This window comes from Pogonomyrmex barbatus, unplaced genomic scaffold (assembly GCF_055798465.1).
Source record: "Pogonomyrmex barbatus isolate J1 unplaced genomic scaffold, ASM5579846v1 scaffold2, whole genome shotgun sequence".
NCBI lineage: Eukaryota > Metazoa > Arthropoda > Insecta > Hymenoptera > Formicidae > Pogonomyrmex > Pogonomyrmex barbatus.
This window is the reverse complement of record NW_028297116.1, coordinates 8,819,061-8,845,996: the sequence shown is the minus strand read 5'-3', so window position 1 is coordinate 8,845,996 and position 26,936 is coordinate 8,819,061. Positions and strand designations below refer to the sequence as shown.

Below are 26,936 nucleotides of genomic sequence, written 5' to 3'. Positions count from 1 at the left end.
AATATAGATTTCTTAATATAGATTAATTTTGATCTTGGTTCAATTTATTTTTTTATCTTCTTCTAATTCATAAAATTAGATAAAGATAGAAAATTAATTTATCAAGTTCAAAATTGATCTACATTGATAGAGATGGGAGTAAATTTGTTTTTTTGGCTGAACTTCTTGTACCGTTCATTTTTTTTCTTTTTTTTTTCTTCAACATAAAAAGATAAAGAAGAAAGCTGAACCTTGCAAGAAGTTCATTTAAAAAGAATGGGCCTTATTCCTATCAGCAACGTCCGTGTTCTCACTGTTTCGGACCCCTGACGGTCATGTTAGTTTTAAAAGATGCAAGCATGAATAAAATAAAAATTATCGAACGAGACAATATATTGTACATAATAAGTGTGTTGCAGATATTAAATTCGTCTAATATTGATTTACATAATACTTTCTAAATAAGTATATATTTTTTAAATATATCTGTCAAATAAATGTTTACAAAAATAGTGGCTGCGTTCAGCGGAGAAAGCAGCTTTGCAACTGTGTAAAAATCTTTGATTGATTTTTGCCATTAGTTTCTCATGGATCTAAATGTATAAACCAATCGTATTAATGGATTTTACAACAGTTGCAAAGTTCTTCTGCTGAACGCAGTCAATTTGACAAGCACGCATCAGATATGTTGAACACGCGTTGGAACGTGCACGTGACCTCGTCGTTCGCGCCAAGATTGTTTCGAACGTTTGTTTGCGGTTTTGGTACAAACAAAACATTCGCGCGAGAAATCGGCGTACTTCATGTCGAATGATAGTGGAGAAAGATTCCTTACCGATTAGGAAAGTGCGGAGGCGGACACGCAGACAGCTCATTACGAGGTTAGAAAAGGCATAAACGGTGCGAAAGTATATATATGTCGCGTGTATAACAAAATCGCATGCGTTGCAATCTATAGATATCGATTAATGATTGTGATTTGTGTAATTGTTATTGTGCTAGGATCATTTATATGCGCATTATTGAAAGCCGAGTCCGACGACTGGTTCGCAGATTTAAGGTAGGCAGCATCCACCAGGTGTCACGAGCATTTTATAGGTTAGCTTTGTGATTCAAACATATTGACATGAACCTATCTTGGCTGATTTAGCAAAAATTTAATGTTATCAAGAATTTTTGCATTTTTACACATTGTGCTCGATAAAAAGACGTTTTGTTTGTTTATTCATTTATCTTCGTTATCTTTCAGCATGAAGAAGTTGTCTTTGAAGAGAGACCACAATAAAATAAAAGACACTTTTGATTTAATAGAGGTATCAGACGATGATGATAGCTTATCGCAGGATATACAAAAATGTAATAATAATAGTAGTAATACAAGGCAGCACATGGATATATCAAGCCATAAAACACTTAAAATTTCAAATAGCATGACAGATGCTTCGAGTCCTAAATATAACTCGAAACATAATATATCAGATGATATAAGCAGTGATGAAGATGTTATTGTTGTTGATGACGTTCCTGATACTTCCAGAAGAAGCCAATCAATGTTTAATTGGGATAAACCAATTTTTGCCAGTGCTTCATATTCAAATATTTTTTTTGAAAATAATATCTCATCTGATTCAAAATTTAACAAAAAGTTGTCTCTAGAATCACCAAACAAGAGACAAAAAATAATAGAAGACTCGATAAGCTCTGACTCTGACTGTAATTTTGATGACAAATTGATATCCCTAAACACTTTTAATAAAGAACCACCTTTGGTGGAAATACAACATAGCATAACGATAGCAGGGACTAATGTCAAATTTCCTGTCAAGCCATATAGCTGTCAGATCGCAGTGATGAACAGTGTAAGTATTATGATTGTTGTAGTTAAGTTGATTGCATAATTAAATTTCATCACAATTTTATTAATTATATTGAATTTGTATATATAGCTCATTGTAGGATGTAACAGAGAGCAGAATTGTCTTTTGGAAAGTCCAACTGGCAGTGGCAAAACCTTGGCACTTCTTTGTGGAGCTTTAGCATGGCAACAGCAATATAGTGGTGAGCTTATAACATTTTTATTATTATTATTATATAACAAGAATAAAAAAAAAACAAAGTTTAGTATATCGCATTGCCGAAATTTTCGCATTTTTTTTCTAAACATTAATGAGATTATTTCGTGTCGTGATTAAATGATTATAAGATAATCTGCGGATTCTCAATTAGTTCGCGCGCCAAATTATGTTAAAAATCCGCATGTGTGCTTAGAGGGCTGGATGATGCATGCCGTCGCGCGATCCATCATATAATATTCATTAATTTCCTGCCAATCGTGCTCGTGCAGCGTTTTCCGCGTCGCGATTATGTCTGTCCCCGAGATTTATCGCGGAGCTTCGCGAAAATCTCGTTTCGTCGTCGTGCTCCGTCTCGTGACGGCCGGTCGTTAACGTCAACCGTCCTAGCGATTTTTGTCTCGCTATAACACGCACGCATACACGCGCGCCGACCGATTGCTCTCGTCAGATTTTCGGAACTGCCATTTTTGGAAATTGGAGGAAATTTTGGAAATCGGAGAGCCGTCACTCGTCGCGCTTGCCTCTTCTTTGCCTCGCGGCAGAGCTTCGTTCTTATTAAAGTTTCTTGTAGTTCGTCGACGTTTTACTTATCTCGTCAGAATTTTAAAAGTTTTCCAGATAATTTCTAAACATGCGTCACATATTTCTCGACGCGATATGCGATTTGTCGCCCTCATCGACCGATTAATCGCGATCTTTATTTCATATTAATGTTAATGATTTTTATTTTTGAAAAGCGCATTGAAAGAAAAAAAAATCTGTGAAAATTCTACATTTTTTTTATAAATAATTTTTATAGGTATGAAAGTGTGCGCATTCACGTTTCAAATGGTAGATTTATTTATCGGTATTTGGCGCGTAACTCGTTAATACGAGTGAAATTAAATATTGCTTTGCAAACGTTAATTTATATGATTTTCTTTCAACGAAAAGACAGATAAAAATTAAATTTCGCGGATCGTAAATATTGCTTAATCAATTTTCACGTATAAGCGTCGCGTTACGCTGGTTTTGAAGCGTGTTTAACTGCAGACAGAAAGAAGGCGCGCGGACCCCCTCCTCGCCGAGAAAGCCATTTCGATCGTTAGCGGTTTCTTGTCTACGATATTAATTTAAATTATTCAACCGTTTATGTGCACCGCCATAATAATCCTTACGATCATGGAGTCGTCGGTAATTTCGAGTTTGCACGCGTGCATGCAGCTAATTGTTCGCGATCCGTGCAATTTCTAAACAATTAGATTTGCCTTCGCAAATGCGCGGTGTCCCGTACCGTCCTCGGTCGTACCAGCCTACGAAAAACAGCGGGACAGCCGAGCATAATCGCCTTTCGTTAGTATAATGCGACAAGAACGTAATTTCGTTCAATGTCGCGTCCGCGATAGCCGCTTTCACGTACGTTATTCCATCTATATATAGCGATAAGATATTGTCATTTATCTTTTTAACAGATGCCGCCAATAATGTGACTTGCACTGGCTGACACTGCACAGAAAAAAAGTAGTCTTAAGTATCAAGATACATATTCTCTTATATAAGCAAGAATATTATAATCTTCTTAGAAAAATTTTAATATTGATATAAGTGTAGATATTCTCATGTTTAAGCAAGAATATTATAATTTTTATATAGAAGATTTTTAAAATCTTGAGTTGAGCAAAAGTAATACTTGCATCAATACAAATTCAATTAAATCAAGAGCAAAATTTTTAAGAAGATTATAACTCTTGTTTATATATAAGAATATTTTTCTTGATTTAATTAATTTTTTTTTCTGTGCGCAGCGTTATGATATATTTCAAACAGTCTTGCAACTTGCATTTTTGTAAGGAATTTTTGATTTGGCGAATAAAAATGTGACTTTTACTTTTATGTTATACATTACTCACATTATTCATATATTGATATTGCTCGTAACACACAATCGTAAACCCGACGAAAGCGTTCGCTGTTTCACCGAGATGTAGTTTTCTTGGTCCTATCTAGAGTCGTATTATCGTTCGCGATGCAGGATCTATTACCCCATCAACAATCGATGACGCTGCTTATTCCGTCGAAAAGTTTGACGACGGAGACGCTGCTATAGTCGGAGTTTCCACCAGAAAGCAGCTAAATTAGCCGTTCGCAAACTCGGTGGGTCGGTCGATCGATGTGATTGCCATCTTAATATTCCGAAAGAAAATCATGACTGTCAATCGATTGAGAAACAATCGCGAATGATTGGAAAGTAATATTCGAGACTATTGCTTTCTGAATTTGAATAATTCATTTTCAGCTTGGGACCTTTTTTTTTTTCTGATATTAACTCGATTTCAGTGTCCCCAAATTGCCTTTATGTTACGTGAGTTGGAGTTCGCGGATAATGTTAAGCATATTTATCTGCAATTCGATGGCAAGCTATTTCGCGTAGTTGTAACGTCGGCTGAAGTGCATATTGCGACAATGAGGCTGGAACGTCGCGAGGTATTCGACGATCGCGTGCCATTTCGAGCTGTACGAGCAACGAATTAAATGTTTCGCGATGTTAACGTCAAATTTGCGTGAGCAACGTCGGATTTGCTGCTTGTGCGAGGACGACGTAGGACGGACAGGATGTCTCTAGGAATATACCGAGGAGGACAGCACGAACCGTCGTCGCCTTCCGGAATTATGGACGCACCCTCCCCGAGCCTCGTCCTCGTGACATCTCGTCACAAATCGAAAATTGTCAGACACGCAAACGTTTTTTTTTTTTTTTTTTTTTTTTTCTTACTTTAATATTCTTATGAAAGAACAGCCAAAGCAGTTGTGGCATTTATAATAATGATATTTATTATAAGAATTCCTTCATCATTTTTATTGTTAAAGAATATATGTTACGTGTCTATTATGCGATAAAATAACGATATAAAATTGAAATTGGTGTTTACTTTATTATGATAAGAGCAAATAAATGTACAATTAATAAATATACAATAAATAATACAATTAAATAAATATACAATAATAAATATAAATATACAATTAATACAATAAATAAATATACAATTAATTATAGGCGAAGAAAAAGAGTAAAAAGAGTTCTTTTAATTTTAATATACAAAAAAAATTATTCTTAAATCAAGACTATTCTCATGTATAAATAAGAATTTTATAATCTTTTTATCAAAATTTCAGTGATTTGATTTTTGCATTGATGATTATATCGATACAAATACAAATATTCTCATATATAAGCAAGAATATTATAATTTTCATATAGAAGAGTTTTGAGTTGAGTGAAAATAATACTTGCATCAATACAAATTCAACCAAATCCAATTAAAATTTTTAAAAAAGATATTATAATATTCTTATTTATATGAGAATATTTTGTCTTGAGACTAATTTTTTTTTCTGTGTACTTTAGAGAAAATTATAAAAATCTAGATCACAGTTTCTATATTCCTAAGGGAATATATATGAATATATATATATGAGTAATAATGTCGCGCTTTACGCGTTGCGTTAAGTGAGAGTAGAAAATATGGTCTTGATGAAATATTAGGCAATTATCTATTATTATACGATCCGCTTTTAGTTCGTCGATGCGCTAATTAGGCAAATCGGACTGGAGCGACTCGATGGGAATTAGTCATGATACCGATTTTCGTATACGTGTAACACGGATACGTGCGTAGGTGTGCCGCTTTGCACGACATCCTGCTTTTCCCAGTTATAATTTGCTTTATGCTTTAAACCTGGCGCTGTCACGCTTTGCCGGAGGTCGAGTGGTACTGCTAGCCGCCAAACTGTAAACTTAGCTCGTTGGAGAGCCGCATAAATTAGGTCCTCGAAAGGGAATAGAGAATTTTCTAACGTCGCGGTTTAATCGATACCGCCTCGTTGCCGACGATTCGCCGGACGCTTGCTTTGACGTTTAGTCTCCTATTAAAAAAAGGCAATTAATTTACTTAGACATAGCTTAAGCCGAATGGATATTATCAACTGTGACATGACAATGAAATATTTCATTTCTAAGAGCTCGAGAAAAGAAGGAACTATTAGATATATGGATGTCGAATAATACATACATATATTCGGAGAGATCGGTGTTGATGGAAAGAAAATGCGAATCTTGAGGAGTCAAGCCGCAGCCACTTTGTTTGGCGGGTCGCATGCCAACTTGCGAACCGCATGTTTTACGTGCCAGCCATAGCGTCCGATTAGCTTGACGTAACATTCACCGGAGAATTCGAAAAACTTAAATCGTTCGTAGAAAGGAAGAGCGTGATGCGCCGCGCCGGTAGGGAGGAAGGGACATCGAGAGGGCTGGACGAATAAATTTCGAAAGTTTATCGCGGAATCGCATGCCGGCTAATGTCACTTTATTACCGGTAGAAGACGACGGCGACGTGGAGACAGGCTCGCTACTCTCTGTCTAGGGAGGGGGAGGGGGGGGATTCGGGGAGTAGGCCGCGGGAAGAATAAGTTCGAAATAACCGGCAGCGACGAGACACGAGATTGTGCAGCAGGAAACTTGGGAAGTCATAATAATTATCGGCGAACGCGGAATTATATATTGTGTCCTCGTGGCAGCTTGTCGTCGTGTCGTCGTGTCGTCGTCACCGCGAATTGTCTTTGCGCCTCAGCATGCAACTCCAGCAGAATATGCAGCTACATGCCCTGTGACGTCCTGACATTAATAATGCGCCGGGGATCCGCTTTTTATGCCGAAGGTACCAACCGTGGTACCATCGCCGGGGACTCTTCCCAGAAGGAGCTCGTCGATCGTGCCGTTTCGCTCTTGCATGATCCGCGTTCTCGCGGTCTCTTCTGATTATCTGGGTGGCTCTTAAGAGAAGCAACGCTGTCGCGTATCGGTTTAACATAAATTTTACTTAATTACGCAATCACCGTGCTTAAATAAATTTTATTGCGATTAACAATAGCGATCAATGATTCTCGGAGCAATTTTAATTGCGATATTTCTTGTAATTCTTTGTTCTTGAAACATTTTTTTCTCTTACGTTTCTTCAGGACGCAACTTCAGAATTATTAGGATATCAAATAAAGACGTCTTGTATGAATGGAAATCTTTTTGGAATTTGATTCTGAAATTCGCGAGTATTGAAACTCTTTATCGTTCATTGTTTTATATATTTTTTTCGCGACTTGCGAGATACGCGAGGAAAGGAGAGTGGAAAAGGCAAGAGAGAAGGAGAAAGAGAGAGATAGTTGGAAACTTGGAACGGTAGTCCTGGAATGGTGCAGGGCGGCTACCCGCAGAGCACGCTACTTGCTGTGGCAGCTTCGCGAGCAAAAGACAAAGGAGGACCCACGCTTTCATCCGTGCCGACATTAAGGTACCTACTGTATATGCCCTTTCGGGACACAATAAGGTCCGCATGCGGGTCCAACGGGTCTCACGTCTCCTCTGTACACGTATAGCCTTCTCACAATGAGTCTCTCCCACTCCTCTCCCTGTCCCCGCGCCTTTTTTATACCTTCGCCGGAGTCCTCCGTTTCCTTCGCCGGCTATGCACTTCGGCCCCGAATTCCAGAGTAAAGGATTATCGAAGTGCCAACGCGCGGCTAAGTTACTCGACGAGCCGTAAAACATTCGACGCGTTATCCGCGTGCGATAATAAACCCGCGGCGTTCGGCGAAATTGATTTCGCAGCTAATGAGCTCCGGTTATTTACGAACCATCGCGATGACGCCACGTTTCGGTGGAGGAGAACTGGTACGGAAGGACCACGAGGCTTTTTGCTTCCCTTTTTATCGCGAGAAAAAAAAAAATTACGTCGTCTGACTTCTCGCTTGATCGATCCTTACAACTTTAAATCGTCAAGCCAGGAAACATGGCGAACATCCTGAAATACGAAGAAAATGTCTCTTCGTACGTGCGCATCTAGGATTGACCTTACACAAAAACGTAGCTTGCGACCGATAATAGGATGCCGAGGAGCACTCGCAAGAGCGAAAGGTCCGCGGACGCGAACAGGTCTCGCCGATTCCGGATGGTCCCCGGGTAAGCGAATAAGATAAGGGACCCCCCGAAGGAATACGACGCGCGCCGCCAGTTCCCAACCAGTCCTGGACCTCTCTCTCGGGTGGTCCATGGCGTCCCTCTCTCCCTTCGCTCTCCTTCTTTTATATTGGCCCCCTTTCTTCCTTCTCTCGCGCCGTCTCTTCTGTATCCCGCTTCTATCGCGTCTCGTTCCGCGACGGCGTTCTCGATTGCTTCCGGTTGCATCTCACGATTTCGCACAGCTGCCAATCGACTTTAGAAAATCATTCTGTATAAATGTTATGTTGCGGTAAAAAAAATTAAAATAATCTTGCAGAATATTTTAATCAATGGTAAGAAAATAAATAATTTTGGAAAAGGGATTATGTTATCAATGTGATTTTTTTTTTTTCGATGAATTAAAAGATTATGAAGAAAATTTACATTTTTGTGTTTAATTCGATAGTAAATAATTTGTGATCGAGTAGTTGCGATTGCTCCGGTCATTCGATCGATAGAAGCGACGACAATTCTCCTCTTTCCGAGAAAGGATCCGCGATTCAAAAAGCGCCGTTCTTGCAAATTCCAAACGACCCGCGATCTTACATAATTCCACATGCTCGGCAAAACCGCCCGGCGTCCTGGACTCTCAGTCCCTTTCAGATTTTCCAGGATCCTGCTAACGGTTTCGGATATTCTGACTGGCAGAATGAACAGTCTAAATCTTCGGTTTTTGGCTTTCAGAACTTTATCTGCTTATTCCATTTTCTAACGTGCAAATTGGACCGACTGGGGAAGTCACTTCTTAACTCATTTTATTGGGATGCCATCTTATATTTACTGTTTTTCTTGTCATCAAATACTAAACTTTAATTCAATTTCTTTATAATTCTTTGCAATTTGATTCCTATTTTTTAGCGTATGAGTTTTAAATATATTTTACGCATAACTTAAATTTTCGGGACTCTTCCAATATTAATAAATGGGAAAAAAAAAAAACGCGCGAACATAAATTATGTTGGTCTTTTAGCGCCGGTAATTTAAAGCGAGCGCGACCTCACGAAACAGGCTCGTTCGACGAATTCGCCCGCGCATTCCCCAATGTAATTCACGTGGAATCGATCGTGTAGAACCTCCGTATGGTGGGCGCTTTTCGTTCGGGCGGAAATGTTTCTCGCAGGTAAATCGCGGGCGCCAGGCGCCTCCGGGCGTGTCGAAAATCGCCCACCACCGTTTTCGCCAATCGACGCCAACATACTTGTAGTTGGCGTACTCTCTTAAAATAATGTTCAGCTGATTCACTATTTTTATCCTTTAATACAGATGCATACATATAGCATTTCAGTCGAGATGAAATTAATAAAATTTAATATATATATATAAAATAGAGCACAAAAGTGATAATGACCAACTGTGCGCTTTGAGTCAAAACGAGTTTTATGTATAGGTTTCTTTGTATAGGTTTTATGACGAGACCTCCCTTTATTAATAGAAATATTTTACTTTGTTTTAGTATTGTATATTACATATTTCGCATTTATTATATTGTATGAATATTGTATTAAATAAGATCGATCCTCATCGGCAATATATACGATTTCGATATCCGGCTCTATCGTACTCTTTCATTATCGATACTTTCTTTCTTCTCGTCGCGTAAACGCACCCGTGCGTACGGGAGAATGCGGTAGTAGAACGAAATATTGGTGTAACTGGAGGATGGGGGGGGAGGATGAAGGATGGAACGAGGAAGAGAGGTACACTCTCGGACGCTTAGTTAAGTGCAGAAACTTCTCCCGCGCATTCTGCATCGCCGTGCACTTCTCTAGCCTGGGTATACAAATTTATGGCGTGCGTACGCACAATATGCGTGCACACGGCGTTAAACAAAAGCCGTTTGTGTGCGCGCGTGCGTGTGCCGATCATGAATATGTATGGGTCTTTTTGCGGAAGATACGTGCGTGTCCTTTTTGCTCCGCGCGACTCATGTGTGCGTGCGAGATCAAAGGATGCCGTCCACCTCACGTTCTCTCTTCATCCCCCTCTGTCGCATACACGTGCATTTTTCCTCCCCCCTTTTCTTTCTCTCTTTTCCCTCCTCTCTCTCTCTCTCTCTCTCTCTCTCTCTCTTTCTCTCTTTCTCTCTCATTCTTTTTCTTTTCCTCTCTCGTTTGCTTTTTCTTTTTCCTTGCCTCTCTTTATTCCCACATACGTAGATTTCGCGACCGTGTCCTCCGCTTTCGTACCGCCTTCTCCTTTCTTACGGCGACGGTGCGGTCGAGTGTGTGCGTAACGTTTATCAGCGGATGCGACAGTAATCTCCGCCGCCGTATTAATAACGTATTTTTCGGAACATTACGCGCCATGCGATTCTGGTAAAACGCCATCGTATAATTCGTGGGTATAATATACATTAATAATAAAGTAAGGTGAAGGATACATTGTTAAGAAATTTCTACAGTAATCTACGCGTACGGATAAGTTCGATGAGAAGATCGAATCTATTAAATCCAAGTGGATATTTTCACGACAAATATAAAATTATAAAATTGTTTTATATATATATATATATATATATATATATATATATATATGTAGAAATTTTATATGTAGAAATATTACGCGCCTTGCATAATTTTTGTTAAGTTAAATATACATAAAGAGTTACTAACTCCAGTTGCGCGGAGAATATTCTCATTTAGCGTTAATCAACATTCGTGCGCTACGTGACTCTCGGAAAAATTAAATCAACTAACTCTCGACGTTAATTTCGCGGCAATTCCGGTTCGCACGGTTCTTCACTCTGGGTGAATTTTTTTTTTGTCAATGGCGAGCCAACCGACGCGTAAAATCGCATATAAACGAGGTGAGAGTATTCCCGGCCGAGCGTTTAGATAAAAAGGACGGATTTATTGAAGCCTGAAGCGGAAGTCCGAAGGCGGTGTTCAAATCGGTCTCGGCTTAAACGAGTACCGAGTACCGAGTACCGAGAAGGCATTCAGCCAATAATGCGCCCACAGCGCAAAGAATTCCTCGTTGCGCGCGCGCGTCAGCGGGTCGGGAAGGAAGTGAATGCTAATTAATGACTCTTAATTCTCTTAATTGGTCGTTACGAACGCCGCCGATCGTGGCGGTCGTCCGCGCGTCGTACACACTGAGCCCGTAGATACTTCTCGATTGTTGTTGTTGTATTATTTCCCTCGAAATAATCGAGCCTCTGTTTCCCACAGCGCGCGTCTTTGCGAGCATCTTTGCGAAATAAACTCGACCCATCCGGTATGCAATTAATTGTGAAAAAAAAGACTATAATCTTCAATTGATATCAGCAGGGAGAGCGACGAGCTTCGTGGCTCCATCTGCGAACGAATGCCGGAAATATCTGTGAGGTATGAGCTAGCCGAGACACGAACCCGGCATACCGGGTGGGTTTAAAAAAAAAAGCTGGAACAACAATATTAAGAAAGAATAATTATTTTTTATACTGAAAATTTCTAACATTATTTCTTAATAATTCTTAGATTTTGAATAAATTGCGAAAGAAAAAAATTTCGCGAAACGAAAAGCTGAAATTTTTGCTTAAAATTTTATTTATCTTTTCTATTTTATATCTATATATTTATTACGTATTAGGAAAACGTGATGATGAAGTCACAAAAATTTGAAATTCATTCGTAATTTGAAATTCATTCGTAATTTCTTTATTAAATAGAATAACGAATATCACTTATGCTTGAATGACAATGCCCCTCTTTTCTTTCTCTTCATTCTATCTTAACGTTTTCTTCCACTTGTCGCAGAATTCATTAACGTCGAACTACCGTCACGTTTTTAAAAACTTCTGTCGTTCTTCATTATTCATCGTTGATGGTATTTCATCAAAGAGATCTCTTACTTTTTCGTCAAAGAATTTCATTCTACAATTCTGTATATCGAAGCAAAATTATTGCACACATTTCCATATTACACGAGGTAAATAGGAATATGTTTCTTGATTACATTCATATAAAATCCATTATGGATTAAGTCAAGCATAAAACAGTATTAATGAGTATTCATAACAAATATAGAATCTTTCTTTTTTAAATATTATAACCAGACAGTTGCTTTCGTTATACAAGTAAACCGTTTGTAGAGAAACTAACTAACTCTTCTTATGTAGCAAATGAAGAAAATCTATAATATTATTTAGAAAATATTTCAAATTATCATATAATTATTCTATCGAATATTCATATATAATCATATAATAACGATAAGAGAAATTAAAAGAAAAGAAAAAGATGAAATATAACATCGTAATATACGTAAACGTAATTGTGATACGGTTGTGATGTTCGTTCGTCACAAGACAGAAATGTTCATAATATAACGCCGGAATCGTAAAGAAGAGACAGAGAGCTAAAGTGACTTCTTATCGTGGGTGGATGCAATGCGACTTACGCAGAAAGAGATATCAGGACGACGACGATGACGACGACGTCGGCAATGCGAAATTAAAAATGCGCCTGGAAGTGAACGAAAGGAGGTGAGAGTGGAATGAAGCGGGCTTGGGTTTTCGTACCCCGTAGCCCCAGCTTCCATCCGCGATATTCTCGACGATGCCGACGAGGAAAACAATGCCGAGAATCTGCGTCAATGCGCTCTTCGGCGGCATCTCGACGATGACGACGAGGATGACAACGATGAGGACTTTCTTGTAACGCTTATGCAGTTCTCCTTTCCTCTCGTTTTCATTAAATCGATATCCATTTATCAAATTTCTATCGAATTTTTACCAAATTTTTATTCCTTTATTTTTTTTGTCATGAAACTACGAGTACTAATATGATTTTTGAAAGAATCAAGTATTATACTTTATTTAAAATATCGATCTGTCTGATCTGTCAGAAGAAGATTAATTTCATTTATTATATTTTTAAAACGATCATAAGTATTACTGTTAATAAAGATACATTTATTGATCTAACATATCTAACATAGGAATCTAGGAATTATAAATGTATTTTGGGAATGCCAATAACAAAACCGGATAATTTTCAAGACATTTTCAAGCGCGACGAAGCTGTTCGTGGGCTAATGATTTCAGTAGGTACTGCTCAAGGCATGATATAACTATAATATGATAAACACGATAAAAAGACGACATCATTTCCCCAATTACGACGGGGATTTTTTTTTCTGGTCGCTGCTCGTATTACCTTTCCGTCGACTTCGCCGTTTCTCGTCTCCCCTTTTCGTCCCCTTCTTCGTTCTCTGACACTTTATGCGCGCATATTCCCTCTTCCCTGCTGCATAGAAATGTAAGTCGGGTGTGTACGCGTACGATGATGCGATCCGTGTGTACCAGACGAAACCGCCCCGCGTCGCGGCTCTAATTAACCGATTCTCATTACGTAGTCGCGTTATACGAGGCTGCATTTAATGAGACCACCAGTACGTCGTACGGCTTTCCTTCTTCCTTCCTTCTCTCCTGTCCCAACTATCTCCTTTGGCACCGGCGCATCTCCCCTCCCTCTCTCTCTTTCTCTCTCTCTCTCCCCCCCCCCTCTCTCTCTACTGGTCCATATCTCGTCTGGCTGCCGCTCTGTGTCGCGACGAAGCAATCGGCTTGTCGTGGGTGGTGATGGATTTTTTAGATGAGGAAGTAGCGGACCAACCGGAGAGAAACACGTGTGTCTCGGCGATAGAGAGGAGAATTTATCATGAGCACCTGTTATCGATCTCATAAGTCGAAGCAAATCTATCGAGACGCCAGCCGTATTATGCGCCGTGTCAAATCGTGAGGACCGTAATTTTTTTATAGACTGATTTCAGCGAATATTAATATGCACGATTTCGCATCTCTTGATACAATGGTATGCCGCGATGTATATCGTAATCGTGAGCGCATCTTTTCATTTCGCGCTTAATTTACTGTTTTAAATAATTAATGACGGCTGAATGCAATCGTGAGAGTTCTCGAAACTTTCACTGTCACAACGCGCTGCGTCATACTTCGCGAAACAGTTTTACCTTTCCGCTTTACGCTTTCCCTTTCCGCTTCGCGTTTTATTTCCTTCTTCAACTTTTATTTACGACAGAGCAAAACGTTGTGAAGAGCAATACGCAATTTGTAACATAAAAAATTGTAATTCCGCTGATATGAGATACTCGTGATCGATCTTGCAATTATATCATTAAAGGTTTATTTAATTTTATATATAAGTAAGATAATGATTTGTAACTGGATTTTTATTATGGATTTATTATGGATTTTTATTATATAGGATTTTTTTTCGAATTTTTCTCGATCAAAATCAACAAGTAAATATCGGCAGGAAGAGTCGTGTCATATTAAAAAGCATCGCAGATGCAAAGACTTGAAATCAACACATCTCGTTCACAATTTTGAAATATTTCAATAACAAATAAATGATTGCTCTTATCGCGGTATGTCGACTGTCCGAATGTCCGTACATTCGACGAACTCCGGGACGTATCGAGCGACATAACACTGAATCGGCGCGCGATCGGCGATCCCGTTCATCGCCGCCGGTGGTGGTGGTCCAGGAAGAGGCTACGCTCTCCTGGCAATCGGTTTCTCGGGGACACGGCATTCCGATTCGACTTCGCGTTCTTTGTCGAGGAGGTGGATGGCAATCTCCATCGCACACAAAGTGCCCATGTACATTGTGCTCCTAGCCAGGAGGATCCCTGAATTCCCATTGGGCGAAAACCGTCACAGGCACCACGCCCATCGGACCTTCTATAGAGGCTCACCTATACCCATGAGTCTTCGAAGAGATTCTCTCTCTCTCTCTCTCTCTCTCTCTCTCTCTCTCTCTGCTTCTCTCACTCTCTGTCTCCCTCTCTCTTCCCCTTCTTTCCTTCTCTCTCTTTCTCTCTCTCTCTCTCTCGCTCTCCTCCCCCTTTCTCCTTCCATCTCTGTCTCCTTTGCTCCATGTCTCGTCGTCATGAAGAGACGAAGCTTCTGTGCGCTTCCGCCGATGTATACATACGTGCATGTCGACAGACACGCGTCTGTGCGAGAGAGAAACCCGCGCGCACTACGGATACACATGCACGATCCGTTGCACTTCAGCTTGCACTTTCCTTCTCTTTCTTTCTCTCTCTTCCTCTTTCTCTTTACTTTTCCATGCAGTTCTCTCCTCCCCGTCTCTCTTTCCTTACACACTTGCGCTTGCTGCTTCACTACGATCTCTTGTTCGCTTCTGTTTTCTGAAAAAGAGGAACGAAGAGAAAGATAAAACGAGAGACAGAGATGAAGGAAAAAAAAAGGAAGAGAAAGGAACTGAAATGGGAAGGAAAGAGGGTAGTACTCGAAGAAGAGGGTGAGTTACTTCTAACGGAGGATACCACTCGCTCGTTCTACTCTCCGAAAAAGACGAAGGGCAAAACGAGGAAGAGTCGACAGAGTAGAAAGCGCTATTAGCGAGGGCTCCGATCTGCCTGTGCCCGGCAGATTTCTCGAAAACAATTTATTCCTTTGTCGTTTGTAATCCGAGATGAAGGATCTTCTTGAGATAACGAGGCCTCCCGCGCACGCGCCGCTTATACACGCGCCGTGAGCATGAAATATGCGAGAAACCGAGTCATTAAGAATCGGCATGGCTTTGAACTCGATCGGCCGCGTCAATGGACACGGACAAGAAGATCAATTGAGATGCTCTTCATCTGAATATTTCGAAAGAATATTGTTAAGAAAATTAACTTCGAACTTGGAGAATATTAATAAGGAAACGTGCCGAGATGACGAGATGCAGGACAGTTCTGCGAGTTAAAATAGAGTGTTAAAACAGAAATGTATTTTTTGAAAGAATATATGAAGAATGTTTATATAATGCTTATGTAATATAAAACTTTTATAGTAACTTAAAATTTTTTAGTGTTAGTTAGATACGTAACTTAAAATTTTTTGTAGTATTAGTGTATAAATGTACAAAATATATTAAATTATAGTAATTATATTAGAAAAAAGAAATAAGATATTTCTGAATAAATTTAATTTTTACATTCCGCAAATGCAAATTTAATCGATGATATGACTCTTGATGTAGTTTCAGTATTTTCCGTATTATAATCCAATGGTACTAATTATAGTTAACGAACTTTCCAAGTAATTAAGTCGTTTATATCCGGAAGAGAAAGAGAGAAATGAAGCTACTTTCTTCTATAGATTTTAAATAATAAAATTAATTGTGCTTATCCGCGCGCTACTGTATAGGCATTATTTTCTAAGAATTAATACGATCAATGTGATTAAAGATTTGAACTAATCTACTTGTAGTATATCCTAATTAGAGATTTCAGAGATGTGAACTGAGGTTTAAAAATCACCGATTAATAATTAAAAAGTTGAGACTTGGATTTACGCATTCGAAGTTTTCGTATTCGAAATTGTTGTATTTGGAGGAGAGAAGTTCATATACGGTAAATCCAACGCGCCGTTTCAGACGCAAGTCGCACAGCTCTCAATTTGTTCCCGCGGGAAAAGTCCCGCGTTAGTTCATTTCGCCGACTTATTTTCCCGCGGGAGTGACGGGGACGTAGTCGTGGCCTACGATCTCGGGTGGGAAATCTGGACGAGCAAAAAGTCTCGTGGGATAGATAGATACATGCGGATCCTTCCGCGTATCTATTCCAGCGCAGCGGAGGGGACTGGCGTAAATCCGAGCGGGCGGCCGAGCCGTCGTGTAATATCGCTTCTAATTCCTTAATTAAATATACGCGCGGGAGAGAGATGGAGAGTCTAAGTGATCCGGTAGGGCTACGCTTCGCGAGTCGTAAAATCGTAATGTGGAAACGTTGAGCTATGCGCGCGTTCCGGAAAGGAAATAATTCAGGCACGTTCGATCGCTCGAAAAGGTCAAAACCAAAGCACGACGTGCCTGTACTTGTCAAATTTCTGCCTCTAAACGAATCGATCCTCGAATTTATAAGCAAATATCAATTACGATATCCTCCCTATTGCTTAAGAAATCAGAAGATTTTAGAACGTTGTTTATATAGATCTTTTCAATTATATATATTCTTTTAAAAATTCTACCAAAAATTCTCTTCTACTAAATTCTATTTAAAAACCTTACAAATACAATTTACTATTTTACAGAATACGGTAGAGACTTGGATCTTTTTATGAATTTCTATAAAGCGGATATGAGATATCTACGATGTATATTTTTCATTCCATTATCCATGAGAAATTTCGTATCGATTTTCGAGACTTCCAAAAAAGCGTGCGCCGCACGCAGATCGAAATCGGTTCGATCGAAATCAGATCCCAAGAGAAACGAGCGAACCGGGTGGCCCCTCTCGTTTCGGGACGTTTCTCGCTACTTTTCTACGATTGAATTTCCGATTCACGTAAATCCTATCGCCGTCGTGAAATCTCTCCACCGCTGACAATACGTCGGAATAAAGAAGTCGGGTAAGAGGAGCGCTCTCTCGCGGTTCGGTTTATCCTTGGTGATCTAGAACGAAGGAGTGTTGTACCCCACGAATTTTACGTTTCGCCCCTTCTTGCCTCGTGGTCCCGACTATCTCGTACGCGAAGCAGCCCCCGGGTCAGGTCCTGTTCAAGTGTTTACGCAATAGACGCTTTTGTCGAGCGATGAGCATCATTGTCTGTCCATCTGTCTGTCTGTTTACCGAATAGATATCCGCGAGTGGCGGGATAGAAGACCCTGTTCTCTCCTCTTTCTTTCCTCTCGTCTCTCTGTCTCTCTCTCTCTCTCTCTCTCTCTCTCTCTCTCTCTCTCTCTCTATCTATCTCGCTCTTTCTCTTTCTCTACCCTGTCGGCGGCCTCTCCAAGCTCGAAGATGTACTTTTGTGCCTTTATGAGAGAAGCTCGCCCGAGCCTCGTTCCCTCTTTTGTTCTTTGTCCGCTGCGGAGGTTTTCGTTTCCACGGTAAGGAGAGTGCGAGGAGGGGATAGAGCGGAGGATCCTGGTAGGATTTTGCAGGACCTTTTCATCTATCTTCCCGATTCTCTCTCCCGGCTCTCCCATTCTCGCTCTTACTCTTCCGAAGAGGGTTTTCGATTTCTCGGGATGCACCCTTCGCTCCTCGAGAACTACCGAGACAGGTTACCCTACTGGTCCTTTCTAGAGACGACGAGGCGCGCACAAGCGAACGTCAAAATCGATTTCGAGATCCTGGATGTTGAAGCCAAGGCTTGTTTCTAATTGGATGGACGCGCGACCATCGAAACACCGTCGATGGTCGCGAGGACATTGCACGAGGCGAACTTGTTTCTCATAGAATCTGAATCTCAAATGCACACTTGTACGACGAGTACCGAGTCAGATTCACTCATTATTTCATTATTCTTCTCTCAAATCTAAAACGCTGGCTCTTACATTATTCAGGATAATCTGCATAAAATGTTATTGACGCGTAAACGATTTCACAAATGTCTAAATTATTATTGCGTATTACTAATTATGATCGCTTGTTGCTATTTGCAAAACAAACTAAAAGACACGTAAAAAAATTCCCGACGTTTGTATGTTACATATATAATATATGTGTGTGGTGTGTGTGGTGTGTGTGTGTGTGTGTGTGTGTGTGTGTGTGTGTAAATTATATATATATATATATATATATATATATAATTTTACAGTTATGGCTTATCTTTAATATTTTGCGGATTATTATTTGCAATTGAGGGAAAATAGTTGGATTGTTGATCGCGAGAATGAAAACAGTTCGCACCGCGGTGTTAACAATGAAAATAAATCGCATGCATTGCCTGTTTGCGAAAACCCAGTTGCCAGATTTATCCGTCAACAAATTGTATTTAAACTGTCGACCGCTCGTCACGCTTGCGCCTATATTGTGCGCATTTTCAACGCGAAAAGATTGAAATTTACCTCCATTAATTTTAACAAATGACCAAACGAGACTATTGAAATCATCGGTCATCAATGTGGAAAGAGAGTTTGTATTTTTTATACTTTTATTATATATTATTAATAACAATATATTAATGTATATTTACATTCTTCAGAAATATTTACTTTATTTGTGGATTTTTTGCGTATAATGTACGTGAAGTCGGGATTTAGGCATTAAAGAATTATTCAGGGATTTTTTTTTGTTCTTGACCTGAAATGAAAAAGGATATCGAGCAGCAACAGTGCGTTTAACGCGTTCAAGAGTGAAATGTCGCTCGGGCGCCATTACAGTGGCCATATTTACCCTGATCGTCAGCCTCGTAGGGGGTCTGTATACTGGCGGTGTTCATACCCGCCACGTAAGTGGTGTACAGACGCTATCAAAAGTACATAATGCACCGCCATTCCGGTAGTAAATATTCGCTGTTGGGATATATTATAGTTAATGCGGATTCTCTCTGATTGCTATCGAAATTCATACGCTTTACATTGTGCATATCATATAACATAAATGAAATCATTTTATGAAGATTGCATTTTACATGAAGTATTCTTTTAAACCAGGAATAATTTATTGGAGTAATTGCCACAAGCATAATTGGTGAATCGCAAAAATTATTCTATAATATACATTTTTTTCTCTTCTTTAACAAATCATTTTTATAAATTTAAAGACATGTGTATAAAGAATTCATATAAAAAGTAGATTTGATAAAATGTTAACATAGGAACATTATTTATTTATTTGTATTTTAAAGGTTAATAAATATATTTATTAGGTCAATTAATTATGCAAAACGATAATTTTGATGATGTCGAGAGAGTTATCTAAATATAAATTCTATTATTCTCGTGATATCTTCTTCTTTATTTTTGAATTTAACTCAAATTTTTTTTTTAAGTATAACTCAGAGACGAAGATCTTTTCTTCACGCGACTCTCACGCTTCGGGCGTGCTGAAGAAAAGAAAGATGCGAAGTCTTCTCTTCTACTTCCTATTGGAGCATTGTGGCATACGTCTAACAAGTTACTACTAACAAGCCGCGTATTTCTTTTAACGCTCCTTCCTCTCCATTCTATCTCATCTTTTCTTTTCCTCGAGTATGAATGAAGGAAACAAGCGGCCGTTCTTGCGCCATCGAGATAATAAGTCTGTGTTATATACTACGGTAGTTAGTGCAAATAGGTCGTTAGCGAATGATGAAAAAAATGGATAAAAATTGTCCATAGCGGACGCGAATGAATTGCGACAGCAGAGGAAGTAGTACGGCGTGAAAGATGTTAGAAAACGTATGCTTTGAAGCTTTTCTTTATGTATGATTAAAGTTTATGAAAGTAGAGTAAAAATTGTGACTTGAACATTGCGAAATTAATTTATGATAAGAAGATGCCAAGAATCAAGAAAATAGAATTAGCAAAATTGAAACTGTCAAACTTCAGAATTTGTCATCACATTGCGTTGATTTTTTAATCACATCATTCTTGAAATTATCCGTTCGGAAACGCGAAGTAAATCTCTCCCGAAAGCAAAAACATTCATTTTTAATCTGCATCATCGATATTGCTCGCCGTTGACGGTCTTGTGACTTTTTGAAGTGATTAACATTTACAAGCTTACGTATAAACGTTTCGGCGCGTAAATTACTGGCGGAATTAATTACGTAACGCGCGCGCGCGCGTACAGCACGTTTCGTCGCAATGAATGCGTGTAATGGGTTTAACGCGATGAGGCTATGGCCGAATTTGCCCCAGATGGACGCAGACCATGGATTGAGATGGGCTCCGTGTGGGGAATGGCGGGCGGGCGAGCGGGGGAGTGAGAGCACAGGATAGATAAACCCAAAGCCGGGAGAATTAGTAATGCAACCAGCCGTACATACTGCTTTACGCGCGCGTGCACGTGCCGGCTGACCAATCAAAGCCTCGCGGCACTCTATGAAGCCTATCAGATCCCTTATGTTTCCTAGAGGCTCTCTCGTTACGTGCGAGGGCGTCCGATTATGCTCCTGCACACGTACGTGTACGAAAGTGTGTGTGTGTGTGTGTGTGTGTGTGTGTGTGTGTGTGTGTGTGCGCGCGCGCGTGCGCGCGTGTGTGTGTGTGTGTGTGTGGTGTGTGTGTGTGTGGTGTATGTGCACGATGCACGCCACATACAGGACGTCCCATTAACTTGGTCCCTTCCCACACTCAATTGAATTTTAATGCCGGCGATTAACTGCGCGACGTCGGTGGTTTATAATTTAAATACGACAACGTAGCGTCGCCGCGCAGTTTGTAAGAATTAATTATAAACGGGCGAAAGTGTGGGTGAGAGCACACGGCGATAATCAATGCGCCGGTCATTTTAAACAAATCGTTACTCCGTGAAATATCGATGAGGGCCGGCGAGCTTAAGCTTTACCGCGGCTCGCGCGATGTCCGGTGTAGGTGAACGACCTATCCCTCTCCCCCCCCCTCCCCCTCTTTCCCCCTCGCCTCCTCTCTCCATTCTCGTGACCGATTAATATAATCCTTGTCTAATTGCAAACTGCATAATGATATCGTTATGAGCCGGAGGAAGGTGCGATGTACGCGTACAGTTTCTGGCTTCCTGGCCGCGAGAGCGTTAGTGCTTACAACGTATTTTATTCATTCTGTCTCGCCATGCGTGATTGAATTTTAATGGCTCCTATTAATTGTACAGCTTTTGCGGTCGGAATATAAATATGGCAATGTGGTATGCTTCACCGCCGGATAATAATTCATTCCTCGTGCGTGAAACAGTCAATTACCGGACGATAATCGTTACCATGATCGCGGTATAATTTGTCGGCGGACGATGTGACGGGTTCTCTGTTTTTAATTGTATGCGATCGACATTAATATTTCACTCACGTGATGGAAAGCGATAGTTTCGCGTATCCCGTCGAAACGGCGTTCTTAATCTAAAATACGAGAGATACGCGTTTTTCCCCCTGTTTTTTTTTTATTTTCTCGCAACATAATCGAGACGATTTTTCGAAATTTGTAAGATAGAAATGAAAGATATGAGCAAACCTGCTTTGAGTAATTTCTCGTTATTTTATTCGTTTATTTGCTCGCTTAAGATAATAGTGCGCTACTGACATGTTCACAGCGTTTAGAAAGAATCGGTCGGTTTAGGCTAATCCCTTTTGAAGATCTATTTTTCATATGTTTTTATGAGTTTTATTGTCGCGCCAGGAGTGCGGGGGCGAGATGTGCGTTGAAAGCGGTCAGACGATTGAAACTGGAGAAGCCGACGAAACGCTTGTCCACTTGCCGCCGTTGATGAACAATCCGAATTTCAAAGGGCCAACTGTCACCCCCTCGCCTGACTTCGTTCCGCAAAGGAAATCCGCTCTCGAGAGCGTGTGCTTTTAATTTCGGCAGTTTTTTTTTTTTTTTTTTTTTTTTTCGTTAAATGTATCGATGATGCACGATGATATTCGATCGTCCTATATTGTTTTCGCCTTGTATCGCCTTGTTACCCTCGCTGTGATTTCATGTCATTCTTACATTTTTATGTGCCATGACCAGATTTACTGGCGAACGTTTCTCTACGATGTATGCGAAGAGGGAACGACGCAAGTATCCCTTTTATTTTCAAAATTGGACATGCGTTAAACCGCTTACTTTTGTATCGCCGATACATCTCCGGCGATTTCTATTTTGAGGAGGAGGAGGAGGAGGAGGAGAAGGAGGATGAAAATGGTAGCGGAAATAAAATTCTTCTCGCTCACGGCGACGCAAATACTGTCAGCCAGGCCGACGTTTAAAAACGCAATCGCCGTAACTGAAAATCGAAAGCTGCGCGCTTTCAGGCGATGTATCGACAGATCCATCTTACTTCTCATGGGCGTGCCTCGCCCTGAGGGGCGACGTGTCGTTTCGCGTTTTGAAAATCAACGAAATCGCCGACGGGCGAAGGATTAAATCCTGCGGTGCTGCGCTCGGGCTTTTGGCAACTTTGGCCGCAGGCTTGTTTGCACACCTGAACTCTTCCCCGATATAATTTAAGCGCGCGATTAATAATGGCTCTCTTTTGTACTATAGTCTACATTTTCAGGCATCGATACCTTGGCGTTCTCATCCATTTGACATGTTGCATTAAATGTATACAAAATCTCTCCTAGATTTTCTTTGCCTAATAAAATTGTTATAAGAAACTAAAAAGATTTTATATTCTTACACACACACGCGCGCGCGCGCGCACACACACACACACACACACACACACACACACACACACATATGAAACACATTCGTTTTTATGTCTTGTTTATTTGAATATTATGTGACGGAATCGTACTTTTTAAATATTGATAGATGAATATTGAATTCTAATATTAATTGACGGACAAATGCAAACGATCATCGACGTCGAAAGGTTATTTTTTCAATGACTTGATATTTTATTGAGCAGGGATATGAGTCGTGGCAATTAAATAAGGATATATTGCAGAGAGAGGTATATCGCACGAAAAATAAATTGGACGCTCGCCCGATAATTTACTGATGAATAAACATAACGCGGACATTAATACCGGCACTGGTCAATAATAAATAAATTGGATGCGAAACGCGGAAAATTGTAATGTATTTACGCGTCATACTTTCGCGTGGCAACCTGCGTTTATATTCGCGCTCCGAAAGTTTTTATTAACTTCCGTGTACCGCGTAATGTTCCCACGGTAATTAACCCGGGACAATAATTCTCGCGGCTGCGGGAATAACCAGTGCGATCCAGTTTCTGCTTCGTGCGAAGCTATTTGAAATCAATTTGTTAAGTTTACACGTACGCTAAATGAGACTATATTAAATTCCGAAATTAATTTTTAATGCTTCCACGAGATTATTCAAGATATTTCGCAATTAACTATCTTTATAAGGGAAATGATTATTTGTCATTCTGTATATATATATATATATATATATATATATATTTAATTCTGATTGTCATTCTGTATATATATTTTATCCTGAACTGTCTTATAGAGAAATTAGATTACTCACACACATGTTTTTATTTTAAGATTTATATATTTTACAGATTCCAAAGATACCGATTACATTTATGGTATGTAATACCTTTATTATTATTGTAATAACACTAATTCTTTTTTTCTTCGAAGGACTCTGACTTTTTTTTCTATTTGTTCGAAAACTTTCATTTAAAAACGTTTCTTGACGTTTCCATCACTGTGCATGACGTTATAAGATTGATCGTTTGCCGGACTGCGTTCAACAGTAGCGACGAATGGATGTGGAATCGGTTGTGTAAGATTGCTGTTCGCGAACGCCATCCGGGACGACTGGCCAGACCAGAAACATTGCGCATCATAACAAACAGCGTCAACGCTTTTCGAGAAGATTGCGAGTAACAAGTAAACTCGTAATTCCGTTTGTGCGCGATGACATCAATTCGACGCAGCCGGCATCCCGACCGGCCCGGAGCGATCGGCAGACGGCCGGTTGTTTTTATTGAGTAGTTACTCCCGCGGAAAAAGAGGAAGCGAATATAACTAAACGCTCCGCAAAAGTACCCCGGGGGTTCTTTAGATCCCATCAATCGTGATCTGTCCGTTTTCATACATACACCGCCGATACATTTATCTCCCTTCCAGCTTCCATCAATCGTCCGTTCACATCGCGCGATCTCGACTTAATGCAGCGATTCGAAATATCGTTCTCGATACAAATTTTTATTTCGATCCTCTCGCGGATGCTGCTGTTTTACGCCCGCAACGAATTTAAGAACGAATTCATACATCGTATCTCTCGAGCTTTATCTCGTATACGAGATGCACGAGATGACGAAAGAAATTCGCGAGAGGCAAAATGGCAGAATGTCACTTCATTGTTCTTGACTTACCTTTTGCCTTTTCGAATGATCGGGGTTCCTCCCCTGGTGTGCGCCATAGGGAAAAAGAATCGCTCGCAATTAATACGTCTCCGCCGCGTGTCGTGCTCCACCCCTCCGAAATCGAGTCGAACCGTCGCGACGCCATTCTCCGGCGATGCTGCGTCTGCCGAAAAAAAGAGCCGGACAGAATCGAGGGAAGGACGAAATTTCGTAAATCGAGTTGGCCTTCCCCTGGAGGGTGTCGGTGCGTCTGTCCACCATATTGATCGTGGAGGCAGTAGATACCCTGCTTGCCTATATGTATGTGTGCATAGGAGCGCCGTGTATGTGTATATATACATATATGAAAGAGAAAATATGTATACCTCTTCTCTTTATGTGTGTGTGTGTGTGTGTGTGTGTGTGTGTGTGTGTGTGTGTGTGTGTGTGTGTGTGTGTGTGTGTGTGTGTGTGTGTGTATTACATATATGAGTGTATATCATATACATATACGCGCCTATATAATCTATGTACATATGTATATCCGTTACAGGACGGTTTTAGGGGTAGCTTTCGCCCTCGAAGTAGAGCGGGCAGAGGGGGACGAGTGAAGGGTGCTGACGCTGGCACGAGGGTGGGCGAGAGGCGGCTTTGCTGGCGTTGGGTGGCGGAGGGAGGGTTAGAGGGCTATCGGGTGGCGGGGGGAGGGTGGTAACACAGAGGGTGGCTGGGCAAGGAGGGAGATGAGGGATTCTGGTGGCGTTGGAGCCGACACTCGCGGGTGCCGCCGTTACCATGGCTACCACCACCCTCGCTGTGAACAAGCCCTCTACGTCATATTGGCATAGTATATTCCCCGCACCATAAAGCCAAATAATCTACCGAGTGATCCAATCTGAGAGACTCCCTGTCTAACTCGCGCCCGGCCAACTGCACTTTCGTTCGCAGATATTGAACATTCGCACGTTGGTTGTGACATGTTCCCGCTTTTGCGTTATATTCAATGGTTATGACAGTAATTTCAAATAGTAGCTTTTCCCGAATTATGGCACCAAAATTAATTATCAATGGAAATAGATGAAATTGCGTTAGATAAATGATTTTAGTGACTTTATATACAAGCATATTGGATAAAATTACAGACTGGTTTTTGTATGATCCAATATTAATCCATATTAATCTAATATATCGTTTTGTTTAAAAAAATGTAATAACGATATAAAAAAATTATAAAATGTTTAAAAATGATAGAGGAAATAATTCTCGTACATCAAGAAAAATTTGTACAAAATAAATTGTAAATTGAGTCAGAGTGCAAACATTGATAGTTTGACAGAATCTTGCGAAGAATCCATAATACATCCATCAATACGCTATTTATATGTAAAAAAAAAATATTAATAATTATAAGTTTGCGTACAGTATAAATCAACATTTGCTACATAGAACCGATCTTTTCGAAACTTGATCCTCGAGACGCAAACCACCCAGTTATGCGTCTTCAGCGCGCAGACACTTCATCAAATTTTCTGCGCGATGATTCCGCGCGTTCAACAGCGCCATATTTGCACACGGCAAAGTCGAGCGGGCCACAGGGTGATTCATTCGGGCAGCAAGCTCCCTGTGGCCTCCATTTTCCGAACGAGGAGGATTCGTATTCCGGGCCACTCTAATTGCTACTTGATCATCGACGATTACAAGTCGTTTCGATGGCTGCCGATTGCGCCCGCGTTTACGAGTGAGAAACAATAAATTGCATTCACAGCGTGAGATTTGCTCCGCGGGCCACGAACCGAAGTTACTTTGATCACTATCTCTCTGAAATCGGAATGCTTTGTTCGTGGTTGCACGTGTCTGCTTCAGGATATTGCTACTTGATAGTTGCGTTCGACGGCCGGTCGTGCATTTTGCAGGGCGAGAACCAGCGATTCGGAAGTCAAAATACAGTATGGGGAAAAAGTTTAGATTAACACGCGGAACAAATGGAGATTATGCCTGGTCGTTCACTGTTGGAGCGAATTTTGCAAAAATTGAAAAATTGCCGCGAACAAATATTATATAATATAATTAATTGCAATTACATATTGCAATTATATACAGGATATTTTGCTCCAATTATCTTTTAGCCACGTTCTTTACAGTGACGATTTGTCGTGATAGAGCGATTTGTGCCT

At 40.3% G+C, this 26,936-nt stretch overlaps 1 protein-coding gene across 5 annotated transcripts in view; it reads left to right on the top strand.

Annotated features, from left to right (window-relative positions):
* The first annotated feature begins 642 nt into the window (after positions 1–642).
* LOC105427592 (Fanconi anemia group J protein homolog) overlaps positions 643–26,936 on the top strand; it is a 43,768-nt gene continuing 17,474 nt past the window's right edge. The window contains exons 1-4 of one of the 5 annotated variants that reach the window (XM_011639395.3): positions 643–860; positions 982–1,077; positions 1,229–1,838; positions 1,926–2,037. In XM_011639395.3, coding sequence (XP_011637697.2) covers positions 790–860; positions 982–1,077; positions 1,229–1,838; positions 1,926–2,037 — 889 coding nt within the window. In that variant the 5' untranslated portion in view covers positions 643–789. Of the gene's footprint in view, positions 1,078–1,228; positions 1,839–1,925; positions 2,038–26,936 lie in introns of all 5 variants that reach the window. The other 4 variants (XM_089075832.1, XM_089075834.1, XM_089075833.1 and 1 more) reach the window with 4 other exon arrangements.